This window comes from Monodelphis domestica, chromosome 5 (genome assembly GCF_027887165.1).
Source record: "Monodelphis domestica isolate mMonDom1 chromosome 5, mMonDom1.pri, whole genome shotgun sequence".
NCBI classification, from domain to species: Eukaryota; Metazoa; Chordata; class Mammalia; order Didelphimorphia; family Didelphidae; genus Monodelphis; species Monodelphis domestica.
This window is the reverse complement of record NC_077231.1, coordinates 32,882,888-32,897,689: the sequence shown is the minus strand read 5'-3', so window position 1 is coordinate 32,897,689 and position 14,802 is coordinate 32,882,888. Positions and strand designations below refer to the sequence as shown.

The window sequence follows — 14,802 nt, the reverse complement described above, 5'->3', positions numbered from 1 at the left end:
AACAAAACCTCTATTTTTAACATAGACAGTGTTGAAATTGGTTTTGCTTGACTATGCATGTTTGTTGGGGGGGTGTTTTTGTTTTTACATTTTTGTGGTAGGGAGGGGAGGGGAGAAAGAGAAAATGAATGGTTGTTCATTGAAAAACAAAAGAAACATTAAAAAAACACACAGTCAATGCAGAAAGTTTGGAGCTTGTAATTATGCTGGAAGCTGATTGGGAATCCAGGACTGAGAGGACCCAGCAGATTCCCTAACCAGGTCAGTGGATGTTAGCATTTGTGGCCAGAAGAGCCACCAGACACAAGCTTGATGCTTGAGCCCCGGCCGCTCCCACAACTGAACCCACCCTGAGGGGCACAGGGAACATAGAGGTCCCCAGTGCCCACCACAACGCTGCCTGAGCTGCAGCCCCCACTGCTCCGAATGCCACTTAGCATGGGTGTGCTCACCATGCAGGGTTCATACAAGATGGCACCTTTAGAACTGCTGACAGCTGTAAGAAAGAAAAAAAGAGGAAGGAGGGAAAATATTTATCCAGGACATAGTTCTAGTGAACTCCCATGTCAAATCAAACACTGCAGTTAGAACTGCAAATCCCCAGACTCCATTCTGTAACGTTACCTGGCGCTCTAGTCAAGTAAATCTGCTCCCATCCATCACCCACACCTCTTTCTGCCTCTTAGGCTTGGAAGAAGATCATTTCCCCAACCTGGAACAATCTCCTTCCATCTCTCTCTAGCTCGGACTCTCTTCCCCTTCCAAACTTTCCTTCACATTCCTATCCTATAGATTAGACTCACTGGCTCTACTTCCTCTGATCTCTTTCCATTCCTTCAGGATCAAAGTTCAGAGCTCTGAGAAATGGGCTCCTAATCCTAATCTCCTTTAAGTCTCTGCCCATTGCTGCCTGCATCTTAGCTCTTTTGCCAGAATAGATGAGTCCTGAAGTCAGGGACAATGCTTTTTCTTCCTCAGTATTCTCTCCCTTGGACTTAGGAAAAGACTCCATCCCCAGGAGGCACTAGAACATGGGGCTGACTACTTGGATGGACAAAGACCAGAAATGGACCAATACTTCCTGGACAATAGCCAACATCCCCACTCCACCAGATCCCATAACTATCTGGGACACTTGTCTACTTACATATATTCACAGGTCCTACACCTTCACATAACCTGGGAATAATGGAGAAAGGGAAGGAAGAAGAGACATTGGAGTATCACAATGGAAGAGGATGAAGAACGTAAAAACATTATGATCTGATATGTTTGTGTTCCCTCCCCACCCCACCCCCACCCCCTGCACCCCAGACTAGAAGGAACCAAAGAAATTGGTTTGGAATAACTTCCTTTGTAGGCTTTTTTTGGCCACTGTTATCCTTGGCTAGAATAAATAATCCAACGTTAACTGCTTATGGAAAGGGCTAAAATAGATGGGCAATAGGAAAGAGAACCAGAAACAAAAATCCTGGAAAATCCACAAGGTGAGTCTTTAACTGATTGATGGTCTTTTAACTGCTAATCATTCTGCTCACCTATGTTCCTCTCCCTCTAGCAGCCTCCTGTAGGTAGCGATCTCGATGTCCAGCCCCAACTTGGAATTCATCACCTGTTGGTACTCCTTCAGCAGACATGCCATGTCCTGCTTGGCCTTCTGCAAGGCTTCCTCCAGCCCTGCCAGCTTGCACTTGGCATCATTGAGGGCAGATTCTCCCTGCTGCTCAGCCTCAGCTATGGCACTTTCAAGTCTGCAGCGCTAAAGTAAGACACAGAGAAGGATTGTTGAGGATCACCAGGGATCACCAACATCACTAATAAGAATGAACTAGGGTGGGAGGGAGCAGCAGTTGGGTGGATTGAGAGCCAGGCCTATAGATGGGAAGTCCTGGATTCAAATCTGACCTTAGACACTTCCTAGCTGTGTGACCCTGAGCAAGTCACCTAATCCACATTGCCTAGCCCTGCTCTTCTGCCTTGGAATCAGTACACAATATTGATTCCAAGATGAAGGGTAAGAGTTTTTTTTTTTAAGGAAAGAAAGAATGAACTGGGTTTTCCAGACCATAGACAGAAAATGGCAACCATATTTTCTTTCTTTGAGGAATTTAGAATTACTTCTCTTTAACCCATTCCAAGCACAGATTTCCTTTTAAACAGTAGGATAGTGCTTTGGAGCAAATTGATGCATATCTAATGGTTGGCTTCACTGGATTTTAAGAGAGTTAAGTTGATTTCACAACTTGTTGAAAAATCCCTACCAGACCTATAATCATAAGATCAAAGACTCTTAGAGTTGAAGGCCATCTAGTCCATCCTCCCATCTAATGTGAGAAACCCCTTTATAGCAACCTTAACTGATAAACTTCCAGACTCTGCTTGAATAGTTCTGGTAATGGGGAAATAATTTCCATGACAGCATATTCCATTCTTGTGCAGCTCTGGTTTGGCACCTCTTTTTAGATTAATCTCAAAACCTACCTTCTTGCAAAATTCACTCTTTGATTCTAATTCCACCTTCTGAAACAACCCATTCTTCTATGTGACAGTCCTTCAAGAATGGTCCTAAATGAATAAATGATCCAGCATATGGACTAGTAATTCAGAATAGAGCTACTGCCAGCGTGTGTTGAAACCAGCTCCAGGCAACTAGAAAGAGCCAATTGTTAAATTTCCATTGTGATGTGAATGTTTATACATTGGAAATCACCAAATGCCATAAATTAGGGCTTGATTTATTGTTTTGCTATCTAGATTTAAGAAAATGTTTGTAATAGAGATTAGTTTAATTAATTAATTAAGTTTAGCCTATCCTTTTTTCCCCATGGAGAGATAGCTAAATATTTGCCAGAATACTCTTGCCTTCAGCGAACAGTTTAGAGCCAGAGCTCCTGGTATCTCCCCAGAGCCTCACCTGGGCTTTAGCATTCTCAATTTCTTGCTGTAGTCTTTGGATTAGTCGATTCATTTCCAGGATCTCATTCTTACTGTTCCTCAGGCTGTCACAGTGGTTTCCAGCTGTCAGTCTTAGCTCTTCATACTAGTACAGAAGAAGTTCCAATTGGGTTAATTCCAGTTGTGTTCCTTCCTAACATCCAGAGTTCTGTACATTGATCTCTACCTGCCCTTGACTCTATCTGGGTCCTGTCTCTGTCAATCTGGGTCCTGTCCCAGCTCCATCAGACTGAACTTTTGCCAAGAGAATCTTTTCTTGCTGACTACCACCACCCTCATTTTCCTTCCTTGAAGGAGGGTGGGAAGCACGGGCACAGGATAGGGCTTCACCGTCAGTATGCTCAGATTCCAATAAGACCAACTGACTTGAAGACTAGTAGCCAGAATTAGACTAGCTCTGCTCAGATTCTTTCATTCAAAAATAATAAAAAAAAAACTCTACAGCTCTTGCTTTAATTTTTAAAAATTTAACTTAATTTTCTCCAATTACATGCAAAAATAGTTTCCAACATTTTAAAAGAATTTTTGAGTCTTGAATTCTCTCCTTTCCTCCCCCTCACTGGTGAAATGGTAAGCAATCTGATATCGATTTTACATGTGTAATCATGCAAAATATGTTTTCATATTAATCCTTTTATAGAAAGAAACTCAAAACAAACAGATTTTAAGAAAGAATTACTTTAACTTCTGGCTGATTAAAAATATCTTTGTTTTCTGGATCTAATTTCCAAATCATGACTTTGGTAGGAAGGAGTTCTCTAAATTCACATTAACTGATTTGAATTTTTGGCTCTTCATACCAAATAATCCTAAAGCTCATTTCTTTCTGGTTCTGGGACTCACTCTTGTTATTGTGGTTGTTCCTTTTCTGGGAGAAGATTTACCTTTTAATTTTGTTTAGATGAAGAGGGAATGATCACAGAAATGAGTTTGTACTCCCTTGAATATACCTGGGCAAAGGACAGCCCAAGGGAGTAGGGAAGAGTCAAGCTGAGATGAAACTTAGGCTACTATGAACCATAGAACAGATAATTGAGATGATGACTTTTAAAACATTTCTTAATGTCTAGACCTCCACCTCCAATATTCTATAGGTCACTGTGCAAATGTTTATCTCACCTCCTACCCTCTAATTGCCTGATTGCACAAATTAGTAGCCACATTAATCATTATTTCTGCTTGGCCATTAGTAACTCTTCCATTCTTCCAGTCTCTCTCACGCCCAGTAAGTAGCCCTCTAGCATCACTATCATTGCCAAATGGTATTTATTGAGGGCAACTTAAAAGCTAGACCTGGACTGGGAACTTCCAATGAGTCTTAGGGTAAATAAAGCCTGGGCACCCTCTGCTCCTTGATGATGGGTCTGGTCTGTTAGAACAATCTCCCTCCCACATCCCTTAGCTGGGACTCTGTCCTCTAGCAGCCAAAAACAACACTATCTGGAATTTAATTTGCTGAGCACCCTGTCACTTCATTGGCACTTCATCAGTTAGCTGTCTGCAGTTTTTTTTAGGGGAGACACCTATTCCCTGCATCCTTCCTCTCACAGAAGACAGAGGACTTTCTGGTTTTCCTTACTCGGCATTGGTACCAGGCTTCCGCCTCAGCCTTGCTCCGACTGGCAATGTCATCATATTGAGCCTTAATCTCAGCAATGATGCCTTCCACGTCCAAAGCCCGGCTGTTGTCCATCTTCACAATGACTGATGTCTCAGAGATCTGAGACTGGAGCAGGCAGATTTCCTGAACAAATGGGGAACAGAATTGGAAAATCAATGAGATCTTCATGGCAGGGAGTTGGGATAAAGGAAGAGAAGCAACTTTGGACAAGACCAGAAATGATGTTTTCCAAAATGATTTAATTACGAAATGACCATATTTTGTTGTCTTTTCATATATTTTCTTATTGAGTCACTGCCTCCCTTCTTCACAAATAAGCATCATCATTGCTTATACTTAAAGAGCAGAAAACACAAGGCCAGATACTCAGAGAACCCCTGTCCTCTGGTTGAAACCAATATTGAAGCTGAGAGAACTCAAGAAGATTCTTTTTCTAGGAGGCTTCCTGCCCAATAGCCACAACTTTAGAACTCTTTGCATGGCAATGTCCTCAATGGCTACAGTAGGGGTTCTTCGCCATTTTTGGTATCATGGACCTCTTTGGCAATCTGATGACATTTAAGGATCCATTCTCAAAATCATATTTTCAATGAATAAAATAAAATAAACAGAATTACAAAGGAAACCGAAAGTTAGTGAAAAGAGACATGACTTTTTCCCCACACAAGTTCAGAGATTTCCCAATATCTATCAATACTCCCAGCTTAAGAACTCTTGGGCTAGAAGCCAAAATCACACCCCGTCCATATATTACCATAGCATGGGTTCATTTACCTCCTCATACAAGTTTCTCAGAAAGTTGACCTCCTGAACCAGAGCTTCAACATTGGTCTCCAGGTCAGCTTTCATCAGAAAGGCTGTGTCTACATCCTAAAGAAAGATAAGACACATGAGATCCTATAGCTAGGAACCTCACAGGTATTGCTGAGAGTCTCCAAATCCTCTCTCAGCAACAGGCCATACTTCACTAATTAGGGCAGATTTTGCAGACTGTTTAGCAGAGGAAAGAAAGGGTCCTATGGTTCCCTTTTTCTTTCTTTTTTCTTTTTTTTGAATGGTAAACTAATCTCATTTTATTTTATTTTATTTTTTTAATAGTATTTTATTTGATCATTTCCATGCATTTTTCATTAAAGACAAAGATCATTTTCTTTTCCTCCCTCCCACCCCCCGTGGCCGACGCGTGATTCCACTGGTATCACATGTGTTCTTGATTCGAACCCATTGCCATGTTGTTAGTATTTGCATTAGAGTGTTCGTTTACAGTCTCTCCTCTGTCATGTCCCCTCAGCCATTGTAGTCAGGCAGTTGCTTTTCCTCGGTGTTTCTACTCTCTCAGTTTGTCCTCTGCTTATGGATAGTGTTTTTTCTCCTTGATCCCTGCAGATTGTGCAGGGACATTACACTGCCACTAATGGAGAAGTATATGGTTCCCTTTTTCAATAGATGGAGGAATGAAAGGATGCTATAAACAAAGGAGGTGGAAGCATCTATATATCACGACTTGTCTTTAGGGAGGAGAGTAAGGATGCACTTACTAGGAAAAGCCTTGGGAGCAGAGGACTTGAGGTGGGTTTGGTTTGATTTTAGGGACACCTATATTATAGTTTCCTGAAGCTGTGATTATCCTGACCTAATTGGAACTTCCTTGCTTGAAGTGTCTCTGCATAGTTGAAAAATTATTAGGACATTCTTTGTTTATATATGTCAACCTTCAATTATCTAAGCATCTTAGACAAAGTTGATTTGGGGTGTCAGAGGGAGCCTTTTAAATTTGCTCTAGTATTAACTCAGTTGTCAGCCTTTCTTTGTAGATGACCCCAAACCTGCTGTGCCTTAATGAATTGAGGGGCTTTCTAAACATGGGAAGACCTGAGTACTTTAGTAAAGTTCTTTTCATTACTTGTCAAACTGTGAGCCTCTTCATTGTATCTTCCCCTTCATCTATACATGTCATGCTAAATACGGCAACTGCCTGATGAATAATTTTGAATTTAAAGGAATTATGTGGACAAATACTAGCCAACCCCTCCCTCATCTTATGATGTGACAGGAGGCAAGAGGCATTTGTTAAGCAATCTGCCTTTCCTTTTGGGTGACAGACAAGGGGAAGAGTAATGATAGTATTACTGAGTACTGTCCAGGGTCCCGGTATTTGGGGGAACCTACCCAGATGGTTCTAGGAAAGTTTCTATGCCCTGCCTTCCCTCACCTTTTTTAAAGACACAAATTCATTCTCAGCGCAGGGTCGCAGGGATAGTTCTTCCTCATATCTGAAAGGCAAGGAGAGAAAATTGCTTTCTTCTAGTATGTTTCATTTGGAGGAGACTTCTTAGGATTATGAGATTTAGGATGGGAAAAAACCTTAGTGGTCATTGAATTCTGCCTCCTTTTTTTTTAACAGATGAAAAAACTGAGGCACAGAGAGATGAAATGATTTGTTCAAGGCCACGGAGATAGTACCAGAGCTAAGATTCAAACACACAGCTCCTTAAACCCCAAATCCAGTGTTCCCCCCTTTCCTTCTACTCTAGCCCTCCCAGAATAAGAGCTTTTAGTTCTGGACAGATGGGTTTCTAGAAATCCACCTAGAAACCAATGGAGGCATTTAATAAAGATAATCTCTTAGTCCAAAGCCTTGCACATAGAATGTATTTCATAAGTGAATTGAATACTTTAAGGGGCATTTAATTTCCCTCATGTCTGGAATGCTCTCCTGCCTTTCCTCGGTCTCTTAAAATCCTTAGTTTTCTTCAATGCTGGGTTTAGGACTTACTTCTTAATGAACTCAGCACCCACCCTTACTCTTTTGGAAGTTCTTCCTTGTATGGACTCTCATCCTAAGAACTGGTCTGAAGAAGTCCATTTCATCCTCTTCTTTCTACTTGCAATTGGGAAAGAATTGAATGGTAGCTGTTGAAGAGGGGGAGTCTGATGAATGGGACCCTTTATGTTGAAAGCTAATATATAATTCCTGATTCTTGCTAACTGAGCCAAATATCATTCTCCCTCTAAACACATGGGATATTAGAGGGATGTCAATTACACAATTCTCTGAACCCACATAATAACAAGTTTCACCATTGCTTACATTTAAGTCAAAGATTACACCTTTCGAAGCATCTGCATCACAACAACACAGTTGGTAGTTAGCATTGCCCCCATTTTACAGATGAGGACACAGCCTCTGAGAGGTTAAGGGATTTTCCTAGGATCACATTGGAGTCTCCTGACTCCAAATCCAGTGCTGCATCTATTGCTCCAAAAGGAAAATTGAGACTTATTCAACCTCAACCAATATGAGCACTTTTAATACTGGGTCAGAATGATTGAATTTGACTTCCACGTGGTTCTGGAGATTAAAATAACTTCTATTTTTAAACTTTTACCTTTTGTCTTAGAATCAACACTGTGTATTGCTTCCAAGGCTGAAGAGTTGTAAAGGCTAGGCAAGCAGGGTCACATAGCTAGGGAGTGTCTGATGCTAAATTTGAACCCAGGACCTCCCAAGTCTGCTTCTCTATCCACTGAACCAGTTAGTAAACCATTAAAATAATTTCTTATCTCTCCTCTCTTCAACAGAACCCATTAATGGCTTCCTCAAACACAGCCTCCTGCCCAAGCATCTTTTGTGATTTTCTCTCTTGTCCATCATATAACCCCCAATTTCTTTGTTCAAGTTTAATGTTCTAGCCATCACCAAATGAATATAATTTCTCCTATAAGAACATCCCTCTCAAGATTTTTGTTGTCTCATAGCCATCTCTGGTATATATTGTATCGTGTGTTATACCTGGCTTCTCCCTTTCCTTCTGAAGTCAGTACCAGCCTCTCTATTTTCAGGAACCTTTCTTTGACTAATTCTACTTGAAATCATTACTCTCTGTGTACTTAGTGCTTACCCACTGAGTTTCTTATACTTCTTTTGCTCATATTTCTCCATTTCTGAATTTAATCCCTGAGCATATGTCCTTTCACTTTTATCAGCTAGGTAGAACAATGGATAGAGTATTAGACTTGGAATCAGGAAGATCTGAGTTTGAATCCTGCACCAGATACTTTACTAGGCAAGTCAACTCACCTTTCTTGAACTGTAAAATGGGTATCATAATAGTACATAGCATATGTGGATCAAATGAGATAATATTGTTATGATGTTTCTTTCACAAACCTTAAAATGCTACATAAATCATACCTGTTATTTTTCTGATTATTATAATTCTCACAACATAGGCATCATATTTTCTCTTACCTGCCCTACCCCATCTTACACAGACAAGGGTCATTCAGGGTAGACTAGATAGCCTGGGGATTCTGGTTGGCCATAAACATGCCACCTCTTTCCATCTTTTTTGCACAGTTTCCTGGCATCTACTTTTTCCTTGCCTGGAGTGAGGGAGGAGGGTAGACTCACTTTCTCTTGTAGCCCTCCAGCACATTCTGCAAACCATTGAGCTCCGTCTCCAGCCTCACGCGGTCCCCTACCACACAGTCCAGCTGCTTCTGAAGGGTGCTGATGTAGGTGTCAAATATGGGTTCGATGTTGGCCTTGCAACATTTCTGCTGCTGTAGAAAGTTCCATTTGGTCTCCAACAGCTTGTTCTGCTGTTCTAGAAAGCGCACCTACCAACCAAATAGCCAGGAGTTCTGTTAGGAGGAGGGAGAGCCTGGAGAACTATGTCTAACAGGCATAACTTTGTGCTGGGAGCTGAGGAAGATGCAGCTGATGTCAGGCACAGCATGGAACTTATGGTCTAGTAGGGATGAAGACACCAGCTTGGATCATTACAATACACACGATTATATAGCAAGTGCAGTCTGATTTAGAACGTGAACCATGACACAATCTCCAAGAGGATCTTCAAACATCTCCAGTTCTGACCTTCCAGTGCATCTTTATACTTATGGAAGATGACTTCAGAGGTGCCCTCAACCCTTCTCATGGGCTAGAGGGCACCAAGGGGAGAAGTTGGATTGGAGGGTCTTTTGAGCTACAGTAGCATCCTAGAGCTACAAGTATCAGTATAGACTAGGATGTTAGAAGTGGAAGGGATTGAGGAATCATCTAACTCAATCTCCTCATTTTTTCAAATAAGAAATCTTGGATGCTACCCCAAGTCTAGAATGGACTCCCTCCTCATTTCAGTCTTGTAGAAAGCTCAACCATTTAAAAAGTATAACCTAGTGCCAGCTCCTATACCAGGCCTTTTCCAATTCTCCCAGTCTCCATCCCAATCATTGCCCCCTACTTCTAGACACTCTGCATTTACTTATCAGTATATTATGTTGTAACCCCCCCCCCCAGTGGAATCTAAGTTCCATCAAGGCAGGAATTGTTTTTATAGTTTTTGATCTTTATATCCCCTATGCCTAGCATAGTCCCTGGCATGTGGTAGGTACTTTAAAGTGTTGAAGTTGAAGTTGAAAGCCCAGATACATTTCATGGCATAGTAGAAAGAATGTGGAGCTAGAAGACCTAGGTTCAGAGACCCGGATCTTATACTTATTACTGATATGATTTGGAGTAGGTCATTTTCTGCCTCAGTTTCTTCATCTGCAAAATGAAAGTGTTGGCCTAGATGACTATTTCCTTTCATTTCTAAATCTATTATTATTGTTAAGTCAAGTCAAGTGTCTTGACCAAGAGTATACGGTCAATTGATGGCAGAGTCAGAACCAGAATCCATGTTTCCAACTTTCTGTAGGGTGTTCTTCCCTCTAAAACTCGCTTGCTTTCAGTGTTGTAATGATGATGACAGAAACAGCAGACATGTAGATATTGTTTTAAGTTTTGCATTTTTCTCACACCACACAAATAGGTAAGTAAACTCAGTGATGAATAGATAAATAGATTGTCAGATAGATGAATAGAGAGACAGGCAAAGACAAATGGGTAGATAGGAAAGAAATTGATAGATCAATACTAGACAGATATATAAATAGACAGGTAGGTAAATAGATAGATGAGTAGATAGAGACAGACAGATAAAGACACATATAGGTAGATAGATACAAAAAGGTATATAGCTAGATGGATGGATAAATGGGTAGGTGGGTAGGTAGGTAGGTAGGTAGATAAGTAGGTAGATAGATGAGCAGATAGATGGAAAGATAAACAAATAATAACCAGTAAATAGAGAGATAGATAAATAGGCAGACAGAGAGATATATCAAGAGAGACAGACAAAGACAGATAGGGAGACAGACAGACAGACAGATAGGTAGGTAGGTAGGTAGATAGATGAATAGATAAATACAAATAGATAAGTTATTAGGCACTTGCTATATATCCAAGCTATATGAAGAGTTAGGAGTTTATTTGGGGTCAGAATTCATTTTTCCTGAAGTTCTTTTCATTAAGCCAGAATATTCCAGAAATAAGGAGGCAATAGATCTCAGTGACTTGACTAGAGTAGTGGATTAGAGTCAGAAAAACTTCAGTCAAAATCCTGTCTTTCACAGTTACAGTTGTGTGGCCATAATAAGTCACTAAAGTTCTTTGAATCTCATTTTCCTCATGTAGAAAACGAATTGTCTGGACTCAGTGTCCTCTAAAGTCTTAGGGTTCCGGGATAAGAGGAAGGAGGAAATCTGTATGAATGCCATTTTTTTTTCTGGTTAATTAAGGAAGAATCCTAGTTTTTGTCTACATTATTTCATTCAGTCATTTGCTCAGGTAGTCATTCATTTTCAGAATTTCTTTAGTACAAAATTCTGTAAGCAAATAAGACCTACACCTATCAGAAACCAAGAATGGAATAATCTAATCTGAAAAGTAAAGATATTCAAGATGCCACCCAAAGTGACATACTATGCAAATTTGTACTATATTTAATGAAAAAAAAAAAGATGGGCATTGGAAGTATTTCTGCCAAAAACAAACCACATGCCAACAATTGAAGCAAAATAAACACAAGAAAGATAAAAAAATAGAGCAATCAAGGAAGGCATGGATAATGGAAATAAAGGACCTAAAGGGGGAAATAAAGGGAAAAATAATTAGCAAGAATAAGATGGCTCTACAGTTAAGAATATCAGCAACAAAATAAAAAATGAATCAATGAAAGATTTTTCTTAAAACACACAAGATCTGGATGAAAAAACTTAAATAAAAGAAATAGTGGAGAAATAGTTTTCAAACATCACTGATGAAATTGTAGAATATCAGAGTAGAGAAGAAGGAGATACAGAAAAATTTGTACTGTTTCTTAATCAAGTAAATATTAGATAATCAGGTACAAACAAAAGCAGTTCAAAGTTTCTGGGAGCCATCAGGCCACAATGCCTTGACATGTGGTAGCTAAGGAGGCCACAGAGTGGCCCTTGGCACAAAGTGGTCAATATATACTGTTTGAAGAATTCACTTATGGCTCTCTAGGTCTCTGCCTTAGTTTCCCTATGAGTTAATTAAGGTGAGAGAAATGGAAGCCATTGGTTATGATTATTCGAGGGCACATCTGGTTTTCTGGCTTCCTCTAGGACTATGGTAGACCCCAACATGGACTTCCCAGCCAACCCTGCCTCAATCTTCTCACCTTATTGATGAATGAAGCAAATCGGTTGTTGAGACACTTGATCTGTTCCTTCTCATTCCTCTTCACCTGCTGGACACTAGGGTCTAGATCCAATTCCAGAGGGATCAGTAGGCTCTCATTGACCGTGACTGGAGTGATGCAAGGAGGAGGTCCACAGGCTGCCCCAACCCGGTAGCCAAAGCTGGGCAAGCTGCACCTGGAGGCAATTCGGGGTTTCCCGTAGCCTACGTTGCACAGGCTTCTGGAGCCGAAGCAGCCCATCCATCGAAGGGTCCCTGGGCCCCCTACCTTGCATGGCCCCTTACTCACGGACGAGTAAGTCACTGTCCTAGGGATAACAGCAGAGCAAGAGCTGAAACTCCGGCCACCACACTTGGAGCCCATCTGGAAGGAACGGCAAGACATGGCAAAAGAGACACAAGTCAAAAGGGTCTGTCTGGGCAAAGGAAAAGTGGGGACCAGCCACTGGCACAATTCTCAATCAAGTCAACACAGAACTTTCCCCCCTTTTTATCCGATTGGGGGGTTGAATTGCTGGGCTAGGTTAAACCCTAAGTAACCATTAAATCACTTTTATGAGCTTGGGGCATCAGTAACTGCTAAGGCCCAAGCTGGATAATTATGAATGGAGAAGAGAGACCAATGCCCTGGATGGTTGAACTATATAAAAATCCCAATAGTCTCCCCTTTCTTGTTTATGAGGGTGATGAAGGGGGCTGCCCAGACAGGTGCGTTTGATGTGTGGAAGCAAAGCCCCAAGGAAAGTGAGAGTTGGTGGTTTATCCCACTTTATGGGAGGTGAGGAAGGGGAAGACTGGCTCTTTACTTGAATGATTATATACCTCAGCTACCCTCAGACCTCAGGGAAAATTAAATATGCTCCAAGATGCCCTGTCCATTTTGCTAATCACCCTTTGGGGGCTTTCAAGGACTCCTGAGACATTAGTCTCCTCTATGGGTTCCCAGATCCAGGTGGTCCCAAAGAAAATGACTTTCATATGGGTGGGATAACTTTCCCAAAGCATTCTGGTACACCTCCAGAAAATTAGGGCACTTTTGTGACCCAAAATGCCCCACAAAATACCTCAAAGGGAACAGGTTATCCTAGAGATCCTGAGAATAAAAAACAGGGATTTCTAGCCAGCTTACCTGAAGGTAGGCTGACTAGAGATTCCCTTGGAGTGTGGAACATGGAAAGAATATTTAGTACTATGGACAGACCTTTGGCTACATATGCCTAAAAAAAGTCAAAAGAAATTTGAGTCATGAGCGAAATAAAAAGCAGGTAGAAACTTGATCGAAACCAGGTCTAAAAGTTATAAACTAGGGACACCTAGGTGGCTCAGTGGATTGAGAGCCAGATCTAGATATGGGAGGTCCTGGATTCAAATCAGACCTCAGATACTTTCTAGCTATGTGACCTTGGGCAAGTTATTTAACCCCAATTGCCTGACCCTTGATATTTTTCTGCCTTGGAACCAATGCACTGTATCAATTCTAAAATGGAAAGCAAACATTCAAAAAATATAAAAGCTATATAATACACTTCTCAGAATTCCCCAAGTTAGGATAGACACTTGCCAGTGCTTGATGATAAGAATAGCTAACATTTATGAAGCACTTACTATGTGCTAGACATTTTGAAATTATTTTCTCACTTGATCCTTATTTTAAATATGAGGAAACTGAGGCAGATAAATGTCAAGTGACTTTCTCAGGGTCACACAGCTAGTAAATGTCTGAGGCTGGAATCGAACTCAGCTTTTCCTGACTCTAGGTCCAGAACTCTATCCACCGTGCCACCAGCTGCCCTTACTTTATCAATGCTGGAACTTCATAGGATTTTGAGCTGGAAGTAAAGTATTTCATTCCCCAGGTTATAGATGAGGAAACTCCATTTCAGAGAGAGAAGGGATTTGCTTCATGTCACAAAGGTAGTATTAGTAGAGCCAAGATTTAAAACCAGTTCTTCTGACTCCAGACCCAGTGTTCTTTCCATTACCCCAAGGCCCTGGCTAATTTTCATCAAAGCATCTGAAGATGCTACTATTGACATATAATGAATGATTTGTTGGATTGGATTAGAATGAGCTGACTCAGTATTTTATGTTTCTATAGTGGAAAGAATTCAAGAAACTTGACTGTGAGCACCAGATCTTAAAACAGCTTTGGTCATTGATGGTGGTATGAAAATAGATCTAATCCCTGGCCTCTCGCAGTTTGAGTTCTGTTATCTGGATATTGGAGAAATAATACACTTTCTACTTCATGAGGTTGTTTAAAGGAAACTTTAAAAAGCTATAGGAGCAGAAGCCAGATGTTTTGGTGTCATCTTTTATGTTTTAATTTTGTTTGGATAACTTTTGTCTTCATGACTTTCCATGGAATCTGCTCTTTTGGTAACTGACACTTAGCTGTGCCTTTTGCTGTTCTCTGAGCTCTGGGGAGGGAATGAAGGATACGAGGTCTATGAAAACGGCTGGAAAAGGGAAAAGAGGGTGGTGAGGAAGGACTTTGAAGAAACTTGAGATAAACTAGGAGCAGATGCTTTTGAGCCTGTCAGAATGAGGAGAGAAAGCTCTCTCTCTCTCTCTCTCTCTCTCTCTCTCTCTCTCTCTCTCTCTCTCTCTCTCTCTCTCTCTCTCTCTCTCTCTCTCTCTCCTCCCTCTCTCTTTCTCTCTTTCCCCCTCC

At 41.0% G+C, this 14,802-nt stretch overlaps 1 protein-coding gene across 1 annotated transcript; it reads right to left on the bottom strand.

The window, feature by feature from the left end:
* Positions 1 to 183: 183 nt before the first annotated feature.
* On the bottom strand, positions 184 to 12,573 carry KRT82 (keratin 82). The gene is made up of 9 exons (XM_056798176.1): positions 12,112 to 12,573; positions 8,991 to 9,199; positions 6,789 to 6,849; positions 5,351 to 5,446; positions 4,535 to 4,699; positions 2,915 to 3,040; positions 1,539 to 1,759; positions 1,148 to 1,179; positions 184 to 496 (listed from the first exon to the last, which is right to left on the bottom strand). Exons 1-9 carry the CDS (start codon positions 12,514 to 12,516, stop codon positions 273 to 275), a joined length of 1,539 nt encoding a protein of 512 aa, XP_056654154.1. The 5' UTR covers positions 12,517 to 12,573; the 3' UTR covers positions 184 to 272.
* Positions 12,574 to 14,802: the final 2,229 nt, after the last annotated feature.

Bases quoted from the DNA above. Each gene is read 5' to 3' on its own strand.
- KRT82 (XM_056798176.1), bottom strand. From the start codon at position 12,516: ATGTCTTGCCGTTCCTTCCAGATGGGCTCCAAGTGTGGTGGCCGGAGT. The intron at 9,200-12,111 runs GTGAGAAGATTG...TTTGGTTGGTAG, and splicing joins TTGCTTCATTCATCAATAAG to GTGCGCTTTCTAGAACAGCA. The intron at 5,447-6,788 runs GTGAGGGAAGGC...ATCTTTCTTTAG, and splicing joins AATTTGTGTCTTTAAAAAAG to GATGTAGACACAGCCTTTCT.